Genomic DNA, 21128 nt, shown 5'->3' on the forward strand with positions numbered 1-21128 from the left:
AGAGCACGTCTCCTTCAAATGGACTAAGAAAACCAGTTAAAATGTAACTACACTCTGTTCACAATTGTCATGCTGTTCAATTCACTCCTTGCACTCACTCTAATGGAAGAGTATCTGAGAAGAATAGCGCTCCACACGCTTCTATTCGCAACACTACATCATTCACGTAAGAGTCGAGATTGCTTACAAACAATCAATCTGTTCAAAACCGTCGAGTTAACCTCCAGCGACTCCAGGCAGCAGTGATGCAATGTATTCGCTTCTTCTCAATAAAGTCTCTACCCTACGGGCCTCTTCCCATTGCCGACCAGCTTGGCCGTTTTCTTTCCCATTTCACCACAACCGACTGTTGGAGTGTTGGGATCGCAAACAAAACAAAACAATTTAACAACTCAACCGCGAACGATCCACTTTTTTTTGGCTACCCTAGTGGGCAGATTGAGGGCGAGGTGGCGATGGAGGAATGGCAAAACGTGATCAGTGGAACGATCAGCTCGCGTCATAACATTCGCTCGCTGCTGTAAGTGATTGAGCTTGAGCGATTGGCATTGACATTGACACTGCTCGAATGTTCTGCTGCTGGAAGAGCTGGACGAGAAGCTGTTTTATTAGTGAGGTTGCCCTGTGGAATCAATCACGGTGTCGGGCAAGTGACTAATCGATCGAGCGCGTTGGGGTTGGGAGCGCAGCTAGATGAATTTGCATTTCAACAAAACCCCGATAGACTGGGCGCACCAGCGAGCGAAAGAGAGCGGAGGGAAGAGCAGCAGCGATTGATAGCCGTGGCGCCGATATGTTTGGCAAGTTTGCGAAATTGTTTGGCAAACAATTTTTCGGATGACGGTGGCCCAAACGAGGCCACCACCATAGCGCGTAGGGCAGTGAATTGACGCAATAGAGTCGTTCGCGTTCGGTCTATCGTTTGCTTTCTCGGGGTTGAATGCTGCATGAATGAAGACGCTGGGAAGGGTTTATTTAAAATCATCTTCCCGCTCAACCACTACGTAGTAACGCGCGAGATGTTGGACTTTGGAAGACGTTGGTGCCGGTCGACGGTGGTTCCAGCGCTGTATAGAATGATTAATGAAGCAAAGGGAAGATCGTATCATTTGCGCAGCAATATTGATTACATGATTTTATGTGTGGTGATTAGCTTTTACTGTTTGCTAATAATTTTCTGAGTTTATATGGCCAACAAAACTTGTATTAATTTCCACTTGTTTCGGTTCTTCGATGATTGCTGATAATAGCACTAATCAGTTTATTTAATAGAATTTTAAATTGATTTCAATTTAATGGTTGATGGTTCCCTCATAATGGATTTGTTCAAATCAGTACCACTGGATTAGGTTATATTTGATTTTTTGGGTTTTTTACTATGTTATTGCCCTGATTTTATATCATTCATATTATGAAATCTATTTCTTTAACTCGAATGAATAATTAATGTCTTGATGAATCTGAACGTCTATGACACATTGTTATTTACTTTGAAAAATTGATGCAGGAGAAACGGTGTTATATGATAGATTGGGACACTCCCAATTGACCAATATTGACGAAACTGCAATACTCTTCATACAGCATTAGTGATGTGCTCCCTGGAGCGCACCCGCGACTCCGATCCGACTTCGACTATTGTTAGGCCGATTCTGACTCCGGCAAAATGGAACCACTAGATCCGCCCGGAGTCGGAGTCGCCTGGAGTCGTCCGGAGTCTTTCGGAGTCTTTTAGAGTCGTCCGGAATTTATTATCGACTTCGGACTCCGGATTTTTGCCAACTTTACCAATCACTATACAACATGTTATAGCCCAAATGAATGCCCGAATGTAGCAAGGATTGGCTATCCGGCTATGTGGTAATGAATAAAGTCTCGAAAGCCTGTATAGGCCGGCATGTCCGCGTAGGACGTTACGCCAAATAGAAGAAGATGAATGCCCGAATGTACGGTTCCATCTAATTAGGAATAATGCATTCATTATATGGTTATGGACTTTTAAAAATGTTGCTAATTGTGATGTTGCTGGAGTCAAGAAACTCCAATGAACGAAGAACACAATGTAACATATGAAAGCAAAGGGAACTACCTAAGCAATGAATAACTTCCCTTTAAGATACAAAATAACCATTATTATCAATCAAGCACGTTGAAGTTATCGAGCTGAACAAATGTTTGATAATGATTGCATGATTCAGGGAAGCTCGCCAACATCCTGAAAATGTATCTATAGGACTTACAACTACATCTAGGCGACTTATTCGAGACACTGCTGCTCTTCTGATTGCGAGTCCAAGCAGATGTTGTTACATCTAAAATGATTCAATATAAAACTATATATTGTATACTGAAGCATCTTGAGTATCTCCAGTCACAGTTGGTTGTCAAGAAATCACACCAAAATCATCGTCAAAAACCTGCTATTCTAAAACATATTTGAAAAATGGTTTGACTTTAATTCTATCTCACCATGTGTTTGCATGGTTTTATGGAACTTTGCAGCCAAAATGGCAAACGAATCATTCCACACCAGCTGGTATCGATGTTTGATGCAGAAAAAAAAACCCCTTCATTCCGCATCACGAAAGTCAACAGAGCAAAGTTAATCTATCCACGGTGAAAGTGTGGCCAAATCAAATCTTTCATATGTCATCTCCCACTCGGCAAACATTGGCCAAAACGGGCTCAGAACAGAACAAAAGAATTCCAATCCAATTTTCAAACGCTCCGTCCACACTCCGTTATCCACATGGCACAGCAGATGGTGAATGAGCGCGGGATCAAACGATACCACCGTCTAGATAACGGTCCGATCGTTCCGCGTTTTTCCTAGAACCCTCCTAGAACCATCCAGAATCCCTCCTCTACTATTAGAACTATCACCCATTTCCACACCACCCCACCCAAAACAGAAATGTATCGATCCCCGTGAAAGGTTGATTGAAACAAGGTCAAATGGTGGCAGTCCACCCAAGTCCAAGATCCCGATGGATCCACCAGCGGTAACACTGAAAGGGGATACGAAACTGTACCGAAAGTCACGTTTTTCTGCGCCCCTTCATGCACCCCAATCCCGCATGCTGTGTGTCGTTCGATCGATTTGCTATCGGAACATCGCGCCACTATTTGTATTCATCAGGCCCTTTTCTCGTGCAAGAAACTACACACACACACACACACGGCCTCTGCCGCGTTCTATGCTGCGCCGTCTCTAATTGATCCTATTAACCCCCATTCGAGATTCGCACATTGGACGCGGGCGGTTGTTTCGGTACAGCCAGCCAAGTCAAGCGTCCTCATCAAACGGTCACACACATATTGAGGATTTGGCGTACATGCGTATGCTCCGCAGTAGGTGTTGCGCAACGATAGGTAACTCTATCCGCCTTCGTACTTCGCAATGCGCGCAACGGTACGAGTCGTTTTGCGTGAAACAATCAAACTTCTTTATTGGCCATAACGTGCGTTCGTGCTGGCTGCGGTGTGGTTGGGTTCGGTTTCATCCCAAAACCCGCTGTCTCCTGGAACGCAATTGATCGCTCTCACACGTACTGGCAGCATTGTGTGGAATGTGGTTTTTTTGCTTTCTTACAACGACGAACGTTTGCTGACAGTGCGAGTGGAAAATTGTGGAAGCAATCGATACATGCGAAAAGCCAGACCACCAACGTTCACCATGCATTGCTGCCACACGCATAAAAGACACTGAACCATATGGCCCTCGCCGAAAAGGACCGCTGTTCGAAATGAACCATCAAACAGCGATCTGTAATAAAAATCATCTCTGCTTAAAAACATGCAACAAATGAAATGTGACAAAGAGCATTCCTGCATGGGTCGTGAGCAACGAACCCACCACTCCACAAGTCATCACCATTTCCTCCCTAGACGTCCGACCCTTCGGGCTTAAGAAATCGGGAGCTGCGACGGATAGCTTTATGGTAATGCATGTTGGTAATGAGTTTGATTGCTCCGAGTTGCCGATTTGCTCTCGCCCGTCCTCCCATCGCTTTTTGATTGTAGCGTAATCCTTTCTAGATCCCTCTCTTTAGCTCGATCATCATTAGCTGGCAACATAATGAAGAGGAGAGAGAGAGCGAGAGAGTTTACAGGGATGAAAAGGGCTGTAAAGGAGTTTATGATTCCTGATTTTGTTAAGAGCTGCACGAACCTGTATGTGCGTGTGTTTGGGTTAGTTGATGTGGAGTTTTTAATGAAATGCCGAGTAGTAAAAGGTGTGAGGATGCACCATTAACACTTCCTGCTGAACTTCCAACCCCCGCCTCAACCCGGTTTGAACCAGCCTGTGGGAGTTCGAAGTAACCCCACGGGGTTGGACCGGAGAGTTTTCGCACTAAAAGATTAAACATCCTCGTAATGTGTATGGATGAAGGTAAGACTTTAAGCTCACATAAACCAAAGTGTCTTGTTAGTTTAAGGCAGCAGCGATGAATAGTTTAGTGCTATTACAATTACTTTTCTGCGCAATATTTGCTAATTGTTTGATGCTGTTGTCTTCAGTCGTAGTAGTGGGATTTTAAAACAATCAAACAATTTCTTATTCAATCTAGTCTAATAAACAAGCTGTTGTAATGTAGAATCTAGTCATTTCTTTCTTGTGGAAAGATGTCTTGGATCAGAAAAACAACTACGCTCCAAATCGAGGACTCTTTCTGCAACTCCAGAAGTTAAATTTTTGCCTAGATGGATAATTTGTGGCCTTATTGCAGTGATCACTACACCAAAGTGTATGAAATTAATTCCTTCAACTATACTATTCGTCAATGAAAATGAATTAGGCTATTTATTAATGCACTGAAAAGATAGTTCTTTCTTTATATCACGTTACATCGTTTTTTTTAATATGTTTTACATTAACTGATTCTTTTTATTAATATCGTCCTGCAATACAAGGTTAATCTAGCCAAACCCTCAATTGGGCATTGTCATTTCTATTCGAGCCATGTGAAGTATGATTCGGGGCGATCCCGTGGCACAGTCGTCAACTCGAACGACTCAACAATATACCCGTCTTGGGCTCTCAAGCCCAGAATGGACCATCCCCCCGTACAAAGGATTGAGGTAATGAATTAAGTATCGAAAGCCTGTTGTGTGTATAGGCCGGCATGTCCGCATAGGCCGTTACGCCAAATAGACGAAGAAGTATGAATCGGGTAATTCTCTTGGTCGCAAAATTCTTGATAGCAAAATCCTTTGTCGCAAAGTTCTTAGTCGTAACAGTCTTGGTTGCAACAGTCTTGATCGGAAAATGATTGGCCGCAGGATCCTTGATCGCAAATAAATAGGTCGAAAAATTCTTGGTGCAAAGTTCTTGTTCACAAAATTCTTGGTCGCAACAGTCTTGGTCGCAAAAATCTTGGTCGCAAATTTGTAGGTCACAAAATTCTTGATCGCAAAATCCTTGATCGAAAAGTTCTTGGTCACAGAATTCTTGGTCGCAAATAAATAGGTCGCAAATCTTGGTCGCAAAATTCTTGGTCGAAGAATTCTTGGTCGCAAATTTTCTAGGTCGCAAAATTCTTGGTCGCAACAGTCTTGGTCTCAAAATTCTTGGTCGCAGGATCCTTGGTCACAAAACTCTTGGTAGCATAATTCTTGGTCGCAATAGTCTTGGTCGCAAAATTTTTGGTGGCGAACTTCTTGGTCACAAACATCTTGGTCGCAACAGTCTTGGTTGCAAAGTTCTTGGTCGCAACAAATGTTGGCCGCGAATGTCGGAGTAATGGCTCAATAGTATAGGATGATAAGATTATTATAGAAAAATGTTCTGAAAGAAACCTAGAAAAAAATGAACATATCAATATTTTCAATATAATAATGCTGTTTTTTGAAGTTCACAGAACAAGTATAGATTTGTACAGAAGCGCCAAGTACGATAGAAACGTGATCAATCAGTATTAACATACGAACAAAAATATTATTCCTGTTTTATAACATGACCAGAGCTGTGAAAAATTGAAATTCATGTTTCATACCCAACAATCAAAACAAACCTGGGTGCTGTGCTGGAACTGCGTGAAAGGTAATGAAACAAAATCACTGCTAATTAAATCATATTAGCTGTTGATGGCCACCTTTAATTGAATAAAGCCGAACGGCAACAACAGCAACAACAACAAGCAGCAACATGCTGCCACGAACGTGAAATTGATTTTAGATCACTGTTACATAAAAAAAAACAGGTGTTAATTGAATGCAGAAAAAATACCCCCAAGTACATGTACAAACATTTTGTCACCATAAAAAATGCCAATTCCAACTTCCAGCCTGCACATTCTATCGCCACCCGTTGTCCAAACGGTGCTGCATCGCAATGATGCAGTGCTGCAGTTCTGCGACTAATATTTACCGTATCGCACAGGTCACAGGCGGGTGTATGTTTATCCGCAATTAAAAGCCACAAAATCGACGCGGTATGTCACTCAAGCCGCCACCGTTTCCGAGGGGGGAGGAGGTGGGAGCACATTGTACCATTTTCACCATTCCACAAGTTCCACACATTCCGGCAGACATAAACATCATAAATCATGGTAGCAAAATGTAGGTTGCACGCGTTTGCGTTTCTAGGGTGTTTGATTGGGGTTTATAGCTGGTTTTGTCTGCGTCTGTTCTTGGTAGTGCATACCTTACGGCAACTGTTTAATTAAAAATTATTTGCAAACTAGCGACAGGGAAATGCCGAAGTAGATTGCATTGTTGTTGAGAACAGGTTAGTTCGCGGTTTTAAAAATGCCACCGAATTATGTTTTCTCCATTTTCCCACAAATGTTAAATTTCACGACGTGTTAATGATTTAACAATGCGCTACAGCTGAGATAAAGGATTATTATGCAAAATTGCACTCCCGTGTGTGTTGCAAAATGTGTGTTGCATTGAAGGACGGCAGCGTCAGCACGTTCGGTACAGTCTTATCATAATTTATTACCACCCGGTGGCAATTTAAAGTACGAAGCAACTAAGTGAATTTCTTCTCCCCACTTCTGACACATCAAGGCACGCACCGATAGGCACCAAAGTTCTGCTTTATCCGAAACCAGTACTGCAGCAATGCAAATAAAGAGGCTTGGGATGGGAACCTCCCCCCCGCATCCGGTAAAGAATTCAATAAACTATAAACAAACTGGATCAACCCCGATGGTACGTGCACGGACGGGGCAGCTTTTCTTGCCGCCGCTTTTTTTGATAGAATAATTTATCAATTACCATGCGTCAAATAGCACTCGTTCCTCGTGCGCTCATACCTTTTGAGTGCATTGCGATGCACTTTACGGTGCAAAAAAAAAACCACTATCTACCCGTTTGCACAGGCCAGGCGAGAACAAGACAAGGGCGAAAAGGGTCGTTAAAACAATACCAATTCACTCGTTCGCTCTGTCTTCTTGCGGTGCTGCACCTCGCCAAAGCCCGTTATAATAAATGATATTATGCAAGATAAATTTAATTAATACTCTAATTAATTGCAAATACTCACAGACACACACACACACACACACACACGGTACACACAAGGTGAACGCGTGTGCAAACGCACTTGCGAGCACAAACTCCGAGCGCTCGGTCCGTTTTCCCCCGTGGAATGATCCCAGTGTGCGCCAGAAGTGCACGCGCACTCATCATTAATGCCACGGTACGCCGCACGGTAAAGCCCAACCGGTGCGCGCCACTGCTTTGGGACCGTCGTGAAAATGGGCCCCAACGGGAAGGGAGACCCGACACACACGCGCGTTTCGCACAAATTGGAACCGGTACAAATGTTGCCGCACATCCGTATCGGCTTCGTACCGAGTGAACCATCCCATCACCGTCCATTGCCCATTCCGGCAGCAGCAGCAGCACGGTGACACGCTGCACGTACCACCCGAACACGTGGTGTGTCTTCTCCCGGTGGAGTCTTTAAGCGCACCCTTTGCCCGGACAAACCATGGGCGACGGACATGGGCGCCGGCAGCTCAATCTGTTTGCCATTACGCTGCAGTGGCTGGCCAAATTAATAAACCATCGCTCACAACCACCACCCTCTCCCTTTCGACCGAACAAACCAGCTGTCCGCGAATTTGGTCGCACGTGGAAGGGTACGTGGAATGCCACAAAAATCGTCAATAATTTATCGGTGTATCGGCAGCGAAGAAGCCAGCCAGCGGAGGGTCGGACAGGGAACAGATGGATGGACCGATGCGTGCAATTAAAAGCTGACCACAGTCGCCGAGCTTTGCCGATGAGCGAATGAGCGATTCGGAAATGGGGAACCGTTCAACCGTCCTCTTCGGATGGCAAATATGGCGAAAGTATGTTTGTTCGCAAATGCGTGGAACGGGATTGTGTCCTGGTTCTTCGCGCTCGCATGATTGCGTATGCAACTAGAGTGGACAAGGCTGGTTCGGTTTGCCACCGTACGTTTCGCTTGGGAGTGATTTTAATTGCAAACATTATCCGGTACGGGATACAGTGAGGCCGACTAATCCGTTCACTTGCTGGCACGTTTCGGGGGAATTTCACGTTTGAGCGACTGTGACAGGGTCTTAATGAATGAAGTGCTCTTTACGGTGTCGTTCGGAATGGGACAAGGGTGCCTGTTACATATTCAATTATTAGATTCAAAATTCCCCGTGAGTGTATGATGGTCTATTTGGACTGGAATGTAAACTACTATTGAATTATAGGCAGTACTAGGATAACTTCTGCACCTTCTGTTAAGGTTCATCTGGTATCTACAGAAATCTACAGCATCTCCCATCGATTTTAACCTTTCCATGATTAATCTTGTCCAGTGAACACTCAGCTAGACCATTATGGACTTGTTTTCAGCATGAATTACAGTTTCGCTCCATTATAGCGAGGGCTTTAACAACTTTTACCCGTTAAGAACGTCCTGTTCCAAGTGTGTTTCTTTACTGTAACTGGTAAACGATCTTGATTTGCAGAATGAATATCAGGAACTTCTATCTAGTTGAGTGCCTCTTCGTCATCCAATTGGATTTACAGCCTTTACCCACATCCAGATCCACCTAAAATCACATATATTAATGGGCTAAGAACCTGTTGAGCCATATTTACTGCAAAACAAAAGTCATTGTTCGTATCTTCAGTACTCCTCAATGCCTTCAAAATACTCCTTCTGTGCGTCTCCCCAACAGGCAATCGTTAAGCTCCACTCCACAATCCTTTTAGTAGTTTCTTTCTTCAATTTTCAACCACTTTTTCGTGAACGCGCTACAGTTGCATTGTAGAAAGTAAATTAATCGTGTATATATTTTGAAGTTGCTTTGAAAACACAAACGTTCCCGCGAGCGAAACGCTAAAACTGAACAGGCTGAAAACTGCAAAAGCTTCCTTACCAACGGATACAACACTAGCGGCGGTCGGTTTTGCCCGTGCCGCGCTTGCCGGCGAACAGATGCTTCGGCTTAAGGTCCGGTATGTGCCGATCGGCCTCGCCCTTGCGCGACATCTTCGTAACGCGCTTCGCAATGTCGTGTTTCGCCATGACCTTGGCCTTCGCTTTAAGCTGTTACGAAGGGAAAAAGAAAAATAAAACTGTTACCTTTTGCTATCCAACAAGAAAACGAACCCTCCGGTGCCTCCGCCCCCACTTACCATAACATCTTTGATGCCGAGCTCGTTGCGTGGCGTTTTCCGCTTGAGCGGCAGCCCGGTCGCCTTCCACACCGCGCTCGATTCGCGATCCTTCTTGGGCGTCTTTGGACCGCCGACCGCGGGCACCACGCTGCGCTTGACGCTGACCTGGTTCTTGGCAAAGTTCGTATCCTCCGTGCCGGACATGTCCAGGCCGAGGTTCTCCATCGTTTTGCGCAGATCGTCCGCCTTGCGGACGCGCACCATCGCCTGCTTGTGGCGGGGCATAATCGGCCGGCCGCTCTTCTGGGCCAGCTTGCGCGCGTCCTTCAGCTGGAACCGGCGCAGGCGGATCTGTTTCGCCATCTCGCGAATTTCCTGCAGCGTTTCGTCCATGTTGAGCGGCGGCGGCTCGTAGAATCCGGAGTCCATGCGCAGGCCCTCCTCCCGCTCGAGCTCCTCCAGCTTCTCGAAGATGTCCGCATCGATGTAGTCGGCAATGTTGACGCCGTTCAGGAACTCGGGTATTACGTCGTACCGCTCCTCCTCCGGGATGGTGGTGTAGTTCTTCTTCAGATCCAGCGTGTACTCGTCGCCCATCTCCTGCTCGATCTCCTTCTCCAGCTTGCGCTGCCGCTTGGCAAGCTTTTCCGCGTTGGCGGCACGGGCGGCCAGCACCGTCTCGGGAATGCACGCCGGCCGCTCCACGCCGTCGCGCTTCTCCGGCATTGCCACGTGCAGACGGTTCAGCACGCCGTCCAGCTTCTTCGTCTTCAGCTTCTGGTCGACCCGGTAGCCGAGCAGGCGCTCGCACGCCTCCACCTTCACCTCCATCACGCCCTCCTCGGTGGCGGTGGACATCTCGAGGATTGGAATCACCTCCCGGTCCTCCGACAGTGCCTCGATGATTTGCTGCTTGTCTGCCGGCAGCTCGTCGAACTTCAGCACGTCCGTCTTGTTCAGCACCAGCACGAGAGGTTTGTTTGCGAACAGTGGCTTGATGCTGTCGAACAGCTTCGCCTGCTCCTCGATCGAGTGGCCGCACTGTTCCGACACGTCCATCACGTACATGATGCAGGCGCGCAGATGGGCCATCGCCGTGATGGCCTGCATTTCAATTACGTTGCGCTCCTCCAGCGGATGGTCCAGGATGCCGGGTGTATCGATCACTTGCCAGCGCAGATACTTGTAGTCCATGTGGCCGACGTACAAACTCTTCGTGGTGAACGCGTACGGCTGCACATCCACATCAGCCCGGGTCACCTTGTTCAGGAAGCTGGACTTGCCTACGTTCGGGAACCCGCACACGATTACTGTGCGCGTGTACGGATCGATCGACGGCAGACGGGACAGATGCTGCCGGACCTCCTCCAGGTAGGTCAGGTTCGAGGCCTGACGCTTCATGATCGTGGCCATACGACCGAGGGCCGCCTTCTTCAGCTGCTTGCATCGGTACAGTGAATCACCAAACTTCAGCAAACGGACGTAATCCTTCGCCACACTAAAACGAAGCATTATTGGAACAATTTCATCACGTTGCAGCAAAGGCAAAACTCCCACAACTCATCTCCACTCACGTATCGATCAGATGCCGGGCGGTGTTGAGCTGTCCGAGGGCAAGCTTGTAATGGTCCTTGTCGTACAGCACGTTCATCAAATCCGCATAGAACGGATGCACATCGTCAAGCTTCGGGAAGTCCTGGATGATCTGCGTCAGCCGGTCGTGGAAGTTCTGCTGCGTGTACTTCACCTTGCGCATGTAGAACGCACGGATGCGGCTGATTTTGTAGTGCTTGTGTACAACGGTGGGCGTCTTCCGCTGGGTCTTCGATAGCATAATATCGATGAAGGCCTACATAACAAGCAATAGTGGGGGAAAAACGCAAACAGAAGCCAAATTAGTCCAGGTACAGAAACCGTAAACATCATTCTCACGAGGCCCGCGACCACGTAAACAAACAATCGTTTCGGGCAGGAAAAACACTACCCAACCCCTGCACTTACCTTGGCGGGCGGCACCACCATGATCTTTTTGAAGTTGTACAGACTCATTTTGATGAGTTTTGGGCTGTAATTTTTCGCAAAATAAGGAAAAATTCAACCACAGCACTATCCGAACACCGACGGCAACACGCGGTTTCGGAACGAAAAGGGCTTTTGACAGATGACACAGCAGCGAGATAGCGATCAGAGTGACCAGAAATACCGATTTATCTGTATTCCTACCGATTTTTTATATGCCTACCGATTCACAGATGACCGCCCTAAAACTACCGATTTTCCATTTATCCTACCGCAAATCACAGATATTTGATTTTTTGAGCTTAATCTGTGGCGCTTGGAATACTGTTTCAAGGATCGCTATCCTCATTTGTTACGTATCGCGCTGATGCACGTTTGTTTGCCTGCAACTTGAAAAATGCTACATGCGTTTGGAATTCAAAATTTTATCCGTTAAAATTTAATGTTCATAATAAGTAGAAAATGTCAGTTGTGTGAATTCCGAGAATTGCTCGTCAAAGAAAATCATTTAAATTTGAATTTTAATCTCGCTGTCGGCGGTTAAGGCCTACCCGACAGACAAAGAGAATGAAATTTTCAGGCGAGGGGTAGGTAGAAACACATGGTGGGGGTCCGGCTCAAGATCGGATCCCAAGTCCGTTGTTTTGGGCTAAATATTAAAATTGGTGGATGGAGCGCTACCACGGAGAGAATGCGCTCTATTGCATGCTTTAAAATGCACGAGGCGCTTGTAGGGATCAAGAGTGAGAGAGAAGTCTAGTGAAATCAGAGAGAGCGAAAAATATTGATACATGCAAAAATGAGGATGAGAGAGGAGAGATTGAACGAAAGCAGAGATAGAGATGGAGAAGGCGCGCGGAAAATGAACTCCGAGAGTGAATCGAGAAAGAGAGTGTGTGAGAGAGAGACAGATCGTGAGATCAGGGAGAGAAGACAAGTCAGGCGACAGGGAGAAATAAAGGAGCCTCGGGTCAGTCTTGTGGTTAATCGCAACGAGATCGGTTGAGTGTGAAACAAAAAATTGAATAAAAAAGCCTAATAAATAATTGAAATAAGTGACGATCTCTCACTGAAAGAACGCTCGCTCGCGCTGTTTCATTGTATTTTCCTCATACCCCTTCCTTTCCGTTTCTTTCGGCTTGCGCTGCGCTGAACTGGTACCCCACTTGATTCCAGCGAGTTGCGCTGCGCTGGACTGAAACCCCCTCCCACTCGTTTCTTTCTTAGCGCGCTGTGCGCTTCCCTTCACACGGATTTGGTGCACCCAAAACAAAAGAAAAACTTTAACACATCAAACTTGGTTTATAAATATTTTATCACTTGTATTACAAATAAAAGCCACTTTTGATTCATAGCTTCACACAATCTTCCTTCAAACCACACACATTATTTATAAAAGTCGCACACTTTTTCATTCTCTTTGCTAGTGGGGTAAAAAGAAATTGATCGTTAAAATAATTGATTAAATTTAAATGGTTGCGTTCTCAACAGTGCTCCTGCCGAAATCTGCCAATATAATCTGGCCACACTGGTCCGCAGGTCAGGCGAGCTTTTTGGCGGCCACCGTCGCAAAACCGTCGCAAAACGACAAAACCGGCGTCGCATGTACTGCAAACCGACGTCGCCAGCGAGCGAAACTCGCAACGATTTCGAGGCGCTGGCGACGGTCGTTTTTGACGTTTTGCGACGGTCTTTGACCTTTCGAGCGAGCTTTTGCCCTGCGGACCAGTGTGGCCAGATTATATTGGCAGATTTCGGCAGGAGCATTATTGAGAACGCAAACATTTAGGCAAGCCGTAATCGCTGATGCGGGCGTGCGGGCGTTTTCTGAAAATGTATTGAATTTGACACACTTAGCGGGTGACAGTTTTCAACCGCATGCGTCAGAATCAAACAATTTTGATTTTTCCACACGCCCGCAGTAACGATTACCGCTGCCTTAACCTTCGTTTCTATGACCAAAAATACACCCCCATCTTTATGACCACCTACCCGGATAGGTCATACATTTTGTATGAGAAATTGCACTTGTGCGTGGTAAATTGTGCATGACTTCTGTTTTGGTTGTTGAAATGACTTCAAATTTTCAGGGAAGCTTGAAGTCAGGTGTATGCCGGGGACCGCCTGTATATGAAAAATAATTTTGATTTTTTTTATACTGGAAAGAACAAAGTTTTATGCAGCTTTTCTGAAAAATTGAAGATTTTTCAATAACTAATACAGAAGATATGATCAATTTACCATCCAGAAATGCAAACTTTCGTACAAAATGTATGACCTATCCGGGTAGGTGTTTTAAGAAGCGCACTTTATTTGTCTGCTGCTCACGGCGTGGCAATGGGAACTGAGGGTGACACCCCAAGTGACATTTTCGAGCAGATTGTTAGCGTTTTTCGAGTTGCTGGAAGCTTAAAGAGCAGGCTTAAAACTGGCTTAAAGAGCAAGCGATATTGCAGAGTTTAAGCTTATTATAACAGTTGAAACGTCAGTGTGAAGCGTTTTTTCTGGTGGCATTTTGAGAATTGTCATCACGTTGTGCACAAGCTACCGGCCCAAAACAAAACATGTGTACTCTTCAATCCGTATGAAACAAAAAGTTTATTAAAAAACACTCTTTCACGTTGATTTGTTGGTACATTCATTTCCCCGCTATTCTGATACTCCTAGATAGATCGTTTAATTCTTCTTACTCAGTGTTTTGGTTGTTTATCACCGAGGACGAAACTGCAAGCTTCCTGTTTGCCCAGCTTCTACCGAAGTTCTGACATAAACTTCAACGCTTCAACACATCGTTGTTCACTCACACATCCATGTTTTCAAGCGTTTATATGAGGCAATGGGTTAAATCGAGCTGTTCACGTGGAGTTTAAGCTAAAAATGTAGAACAGTTGTCACCTGGGACGTTTCCTGTCTTTTTCTACCTTAAACATGTGCTCTTTGTGATAATACGTATTTGTAATATTTTGACAGTTGTGCGATGTTTTGCAACCATGGGGAGCACATTTGAATGTATTTGGTACATGTCCTTACAGTAGGTGGTCATAAAGATGAGGGTGTATTTTTGGTCATAAAAAAGAAGGTTAAATTGTTGCGTTCTCAATAATGCTCCTGCCAAAACCTGCCAATTAATCTGGCCACACTGGCCCGCGGGGCAAAAGCTCGCTCGAAAGGTCAAAGACCGTCGCAAAACGTCAAAAACGACCGTCGCCAGCGCCTCGAAATCGTTGCGAGTTTCGCTCGCTGGCGACGTCGGTTTGCAGTACATGCGACGCCGGTTTTGACGTTTTGCGACGGTTTTGCGACGGTGGCCGCCAAAAAGCTCGCCTTGACCTGTGGGCAAAGTGACCAGAAATACCGATGTATATATATCTAGGGTTTGTAGGAAAAAATATCAATTTTTTTAATCATGGAACTATAAAACTCAGCCAAACTATCAAATCAATCGAAATTATCCAGCGAAAATCAAATGACAGCACGTACGATAAAATCCCCTACCCGCAAATTTCCGTTAAATGCCTTCTAATCGCCTTGTAATCGCCGGCGAATTGAAGGCGATCAGCAGTGCATTTAGCAGTAATTAAATGCCTTTGAAATATGTCATTGAAAAATTTCGCTTTTAATTTGAAATTTGAAATTGCAACTTTTAAAAGAAAACCTTACAAGCGTCTTCAGCACTGCGCTGTTGTAGTGTTCCCAGATATGTGCGTGAGATTCGATAGCACGATTTACGTGTTATGTTCTCTTGCGTTAAGCTCTGAGCTATTTCACTTTATTAAATATGGTCTGCATTATTCGGTTGTTAAAGACCAACCCGTTGAAAGGTATTAATATATAAACTTATTTCAATAACTCTAGTAAAAGGAGAAATGAGATACATATTTCTCCCATCCTGATTATGAAGTGTAAACATAGTCATAATTATGTTTTTTAAAAAGGTGTTTTTAAAATTTCACTTTACATAAATTTGGTTTGTTCTAATTATAACAAGAAAATATTAATTTAAAAAGAAATAAACACAAAAAAGATAATAAAAATTAGGATTTGAACACACGCTTTCTCGGTTCGGAACCAAAAGCGTTGTTACTGCTCTATTTGACAGTTACATTAGTGAGGGTGCAAAACCAGTATATAAACAAGCTAAGATGGCGGCAAGTTATCTGTTCTCGTTGAATCAAAAAGTTGAAAGATTTCGTAGAGATCCCGTTTCAGCCGTGAAAGTTTCGGTTGAAATCTTTATTCGCCTTCTAAGGCGACTAAGGCCTTAAATGCCTTCTGAATGCCTTCAAAGCCGTTTAATGCTGGTAGGGTCGCATCCGATGGAGCACTGCAGCGGCCCTTAGCGGTCGCATGGAGCCCCGAGAAAAAGAACTTGCCACCACTGAGAAGAAAATGTGCATCTTAGTCCTTCTTTGGCTTTGAATTCCTAGTACAATGTTCCTAATGAAAGGATGCATATTCTCGTGCGATGGAACTTTTATTTTACGCATTAGCACTCTCCCCCCCCCCCACCTTAGTTACGAATTTTAACCTACCGAAAACTACAGATAAAATATTGGTGCTCCTACCGAAATCCGTCAAAATAATCTGGCCACATTGACAGCGATAGGGAACGAAAGAGAAAAACAAACAGTGATTGACAAAATTATGCACTAGGTCATCAATTTCAAAGAAGACATTTGGCCTCGCAAAATTTGTAAGTAACACAAACGATGGAGGTTAAAAAGAATAAAATTACCTATTTCATCATGATTTGTCTGCATGGAATTAAAAACGTTGCAAAAAGAGCGATAGTTTCGCAACAAAAATAATTCAACATTTTGACAATCACTGTGCAGCTGTCAAAAGCGGTTCGCCATGTTTTCGATGTTATTTTGACCTTCGAAAATACTCCGAAAATTCCCAAACAACAGTTTTTAATTGTTCGACAATAGTTTGAGGCCGATAAATTTGAATTGACAGTTAGAAAGTTGATTATCGGATTTTTTAAATCCACAAAATACGCGGCCCATTCGAACTCGGAGATACAGTGAACCCTCTCTTATTTGAGAGGCGATGGGACTGTCGAATGAGAGGGGTTTTCAAATTAGAGAGGTTGAAAGTGAATGAAAGGTCCATACAAACAAGAAAGAGACAGAACATTTAATATTCAGTCTTAACTGTTGTTATAGGAAACTGTGCATACGATTGCCAATTTGAGCATACATCATTCAATAACCATGGCAACACCATACACAAATAAAAGGGACACAGATTTCAGAGGTTTTCCAAATTAGAGGGACAAAAATGTACTGAAAATCAAGGGACTCTGCAAAATGTTCAAATAAAGGAGGGTTTTCAAATTGGAGAGGTGTCAAATAACACAGTTTTCTTAACGGTTGACATTTATTCGAGCAGATTGTATCACCAACAAACCGACGTGAAACTGGCGTTACAAAAGTGTCCCACACGAAAGTACTGTCATTTACCAGTGAGGCGATCACTTCTTTCAAAGTAAGCTCTGTTCACTGCTGCTTCGATGTAAACAACTTTTCTAAATACAAATTGCGAAGGAAGTGTGAGGCAAGATTTTGTGAGAATTATTGGACAAAACACCCAGGAAAATCATTTTATAAGTTTCCAAATCAATGCAAAAGATGTGAGAAGTACATAAAACAATACGCATTAGAATTTGCGAAGAAAAACAAAAAGGGGATTTAGCAGTTTCTTCTCTGTGTCAGTGTAGTAAGCGAATCATTATAGAGATGGCGCTAGTGTTTAACGTATTTTCATTTGAAATAAGGAGACAACTTTTGAAGCTCATTTTGTTCGAAGTGTCACGTCGGTTTGTCGGTGATTGTATTGTCTTTACACATCAATCGTCAAATTCAAAATGATTTCTCTTTGGGAGGAACTTTAAAAATCATGTAGAAAGGTGCAAAATTGTAACCCTAATTCAAGATCATATCAAATAATTTACAAAGTGGCTAAAATTACTAAAAATACACGAAAATTAGTAATACTTTAGCTGAAAACTGCGTAATTCAACTTTCGCGAAAATTTGAAGCACGCTCCAAGTCTCACAAATCCTTTACACGACCAATAGGCGGGGTATTAAACGGTTCAATCTCTCAACCTAAACGGAATATAAAAAGACGTCGTTTAGCGGACGGCAAACGGCGCATGCATTCTAAAAATAGCACAGAAGCTGGTGGAGCCATCTGCTGGTAGAATAGCCACACAGTGGAGCTTTCTTCTTCCCCCTGTACATCGCTGAATCGATGCATCGCTGTAATAAGTGAGATTTGAGTTATGGTTATTGGTGTTAAAAACTTTGTATCTGACCACACGACCAATCTTATAGAGATTTGCTCGGGAAGTTAGAATCCTTTATAGATCATGATTAAATGAAAATTGTCGAAACACATTGCAAGAAAAGAACAGCAATATAATGATGAGTTGTAATACGCCATCTATTGTTCAAACCAATGAAGCAGTGGAGCTTTCATTTTTTTATTTGGATATTCAATTTTCCAGTCGATTAAGCTTAATCTGTGGCGCTTGGAATATCAGTTACATCAGGCTAGAATCGGATGAGTTGTCTACTTAAACCAGTTTAGGGACGATAGTAATTTCATGGCAGCAAAACGTACTTACATATTTTCTTCTTATTAACGCTCCAATAACATACATTTTCTTTTCTTTCACATTTTTACAAGACTACAAGAACACCTTTCCATCGTTTGTTATATTCACAGTTTATTTTAGTTTCTAGTTGCTAACCCTTGTGCTTTACTAGTTCGTTTTCAGTACGTGCGAACGGTTTCGCGATCGCTCGCCACAGTTCATTTCTACCCTTCAACGAATCACACGCGCTGCTACGGTGTTTCATTATTTTGCTAAATTGTGTGCGTAAAAAAAATAAGTAAAACTTCCATAACGGGTTCTAGCAACACCACTCTCATACACATGCACACATGGGTACGCTTTCTCTTACACACTATTTTGCATCGACACAACTGCAATACGAGACGACCATTTCTTCTAAGGGTGGATGGATAGGGGAAGGGAACGAGATGGATGGGGAAGGAATGGGAGAGGTGAGAAAAAAACATTCCAAGGGACAATATTAAATAAATATAAAAGTATTAAAATTAGCGATACTTTTTACAGTGCGTTGGCAATTAAGAGCGGACGGGCCACATAGCGTACGGCCATCTGGTGCGACGATCACGATCACCCCCGAGAGACGATGCTGCCACAACCACCCTGGGTGAACACTGGCACACACTGGGAAAGGGTTTGGAGGGGGAATGGGGTGGTGGAGGTGGGTGAAATGTTTCAATCATATTGCAGTTGTGTGTGTTTGCGTTTTACACACACTCTCTCTCTCTCTTTCCGGCCCTTCTTCTCTCTGTTACAACAAAAGATTTGTGTCGGAAAGTCACTTAGAAGCAGTTAGGAAGTTAAAACAGATTACAGCTGGCAGGGGCGAGGAGAGTAGAATACTAAACTAGAGCAAGTCTATCGAAGGTACCCATCACCTGACTTAGATCCGGAAACGTGAGCTTGAGAAGATGGCAGGATCGTCCCCCTGCCCCGGACGCGCTCCATCGAGTGAAGCGATCGAGTCGAGCCGAGTGTTGTGCTACTGCAGTAACAAATCGCAGGGCACGGACTCCCCATTACGTGCTAAATTATTCTAGTAAAACGAGGAGTTAGTTTGTGCTTGTTGTTTGTTTGTTCCAGAGACACCCTCAGGAGCGGGTCAGCTGGGGCAGAATTGTTGACTAACTCCGTCGCCCAATCCGCCCGTCCGAGGGGAATTCCGTCTCTGCGATATTAGCAAAGCAATCGTATTAACCGCGGAAAGGAAAAGGGAAAGAACCGTCATTCGCATTCACGATGAAGATTGCTTCGGTAATACCTGTCAATAAACCTATGTTTCAATTTCGTAGTACTACTACGCCTGTCCACTAAACGCTAAAATCTTGTGCCGTCCCTAACACTGTCCCTAAAGCTACACGCGAGCCCTGTTTTCCCTCCCCGTGCGATCGTCGCACGGTCGTTCGAAAAGTAGCGTTCGTTTTTGTCGCTTTTTACTCCCTCGTTTGTGCCACCGAGCTCCTCGTCAAAAAAAAAAAATACTCCCCAGGAAGGCATCACAGATTACGAATCCCCTGTACGGCCGTGGAAGATTAGCTGCTGTGCGAGAAGGCGGTGTTCGTGTACGGGCCGCTGTAGATCGAGCTGCCCGAGTGCGACACGGACTTGGTGCTGCGGCGGGCCACGATGCACATCACCGCGAGGACGACGGCCAGCATCAGGCAGAGGCCGGCAATGGCTATGGCAACGGCGAAACTACGCTGGGACACACAGATGGCATCGTCCGGTGTCTGCAATGAAACGGAAAGAGAATGCCCGTGTGAGTGAGTGACTGTTGGGAGGGGATATCGTACCGATTTGTTGTACCTTCTCCTTCAACACCGAATCGGCATCGTCGCTCAGCACATCCGCGTTCTCGTTGACGTGCAGCCCGGAGAAGACTTCGATCGTGGCCGGCTGGCCCTCCTCGTCCGTCTGGCGCTTGGTGCGTCGGCTCTTGTTCGTGCAGGTCGGTGTCTGAGGGAACAGTGGGGGGAAAAGCTCATCATGCTGTCAAACGCATCACCGCCCTTGGGTCTCCACTCTCCAACCACTTACCTTGTGACAGTCCGGATCCTTCAGCGCGCACAGCTTCACGTTGCACTGATAGTACACCGAGGACGTGTACGGGAACTTGTGCGCCGGGAAGGTAACCGTCGCCTTGCTCCGGTCCGCCGTGTATTCGAACGGGCCAAGAATCTCGCTGTCCAGCGGGCAGCCCTCGTCGCTGATCAGCTTCTGCTCGCCCCAGCCCAGCCCGTCGCGCACCAGACAGTCCGTTACGTGCAGCCCGTACTCCTCCTGCTGATCGATGTTGATCACCAGCGTGAGCGGATCACCGATCTTTACGTTCTCCGCCAGCTTCTCCCCGGTGAAGATCTTCATGTGGCAGCCCGGCATTGGTTTGCCGGCATCCTGCTGCTGCCCATCCTCGCCGCTTACCGCCCGATCGTCCTTGCCGCTGTCCATCGAGCGGCCATGCTCGCGCCGATCGGGTCCGGCACCTTCCGCACTGGTCAGCGCAAGCGGCCGACTGTCATCGGCCGCCTTGTGCCGGTAGGAAACATTCTTCAGCGCTGCCTCGCGGCTCTTGTACCGGCAGCGTACGTGGTAGCCCCGCCCCAGATCAGTGACCAGCTTGAGATGAGGCTGCAGAACGATCGTGTTGAAGAACTCGATGCCACCGTCCTCCTGTGGATTGTACAGAAAGAAGATGGCGTTGTGTGAGGAAGAAAGTGAAAACCTTTGCCGTACTGTAATCATGAAGAGGAGAGGGTCGTTAAAGGGTCGTGTTTGGTGTTCAATTTCGTTCGATGCTCATGACTCTCCAGGGCGAGGTACTCGGCAGACGGCTCCAAGTACTACCAGGGGGTATTCCAAACCCCCTTGGA

At 45.2% G+C, this 21128-nt stretch overlaps 2 protein-coding genes across 4 annotated transcripts in view; both read right to left on the reverse strand.

Moving 5' to 3' along the window:
• Positions 1-9237: 9237 nt before the first annotated feature.
• LOC1270051 (nucleolar GTP-binding protein 1) lies at positions 9238-11782 on the reverse strand. The gene is made up of 4 exons (XM_308713.5): positions 11599-11782; positions 11172-11446; positions 9616-11095; positions 9238-9526 (listed from the first exon to the last, which is right to left on the reverse strand). The coding sequence occupies exons 1-4, from the start codon at positions 11644-11646 to the stop codon at positions 9371-9373; spliced, it is 1959 nt and encodes a 652-aa protein (XP_308713.2). The 5' UTR covers positions 11647-11782; the 3' UTR covers positions 9238-9370.
• Positions 11783-18331: 6549 nt separating this feature from the next.
• The window catches only part of LOC1270050 (cuticlin-3), a 41126-nt gene continuing 38329 nt past the window's right edge, over positions 18332-21128 (reverse strand). For all 3 annotated transcript variants that reach the window (XM_308712.5, XM_061644105.1, XM_061644107.1), the window contains exons 6-8: positions 20296-20928; positions 20065-20214; positions 18332-19988 (exon numbers count right to left, since the gene is read on the reverse strand). In XM_308712.5, coding sequence (XP_308712.5) covers positions 19791-19988; positions 20065-20214; positions 20296-20928 — 981 coding nt within the window. In that variant the 3' untranslated portion in view covers positions 18332-19790. The remainder of the gene's footprint in view (positions 19989-20064; positions 20215-20295; positions 20929-21128) is intronic.

Source organism: Anopheles gambiae, chromosome 2, assembly GCF_943734735.2.
Source record: "Anopheles gambiae chromosome 2, idAnoGambNW_F1_1, whole genome shotgun sequence".
Lineage (NCBI taxonomy): Eukaryota > Metazoa > Arthropoda > Insecta > Diptera > Culicidae > Anopheles > Anopheles gambiae.

What these genes read in the sequence shown, in the direction of transcription:
- LOC1270051 (XM_308713.5), bottom strand. Translation starts at nt 11,646, where the DNA reads ATGAGTCTGTACAACTTCAAAAAGATCATGGTGGTGCCGCCCGCCAAG. An exon ending in TGGTGGTGCCGCCCGCCAAG is followed by an intron (nt 11,447 to 11,598) that starts GTAAGTGCAGGG and finishes CTTGTTATGTAG; the next exon opens with GCCTTCATCGATATTATGCT. An exon ending in TCGGCATCAAAGATGTTATG is followed by an intron (nt 9,527 to 9,615) that starts GTAAGTGGGGGC and finishes CCTTCGTAACAG; the next exon opens with CTTAAAGCGAAGGCCAAGGT.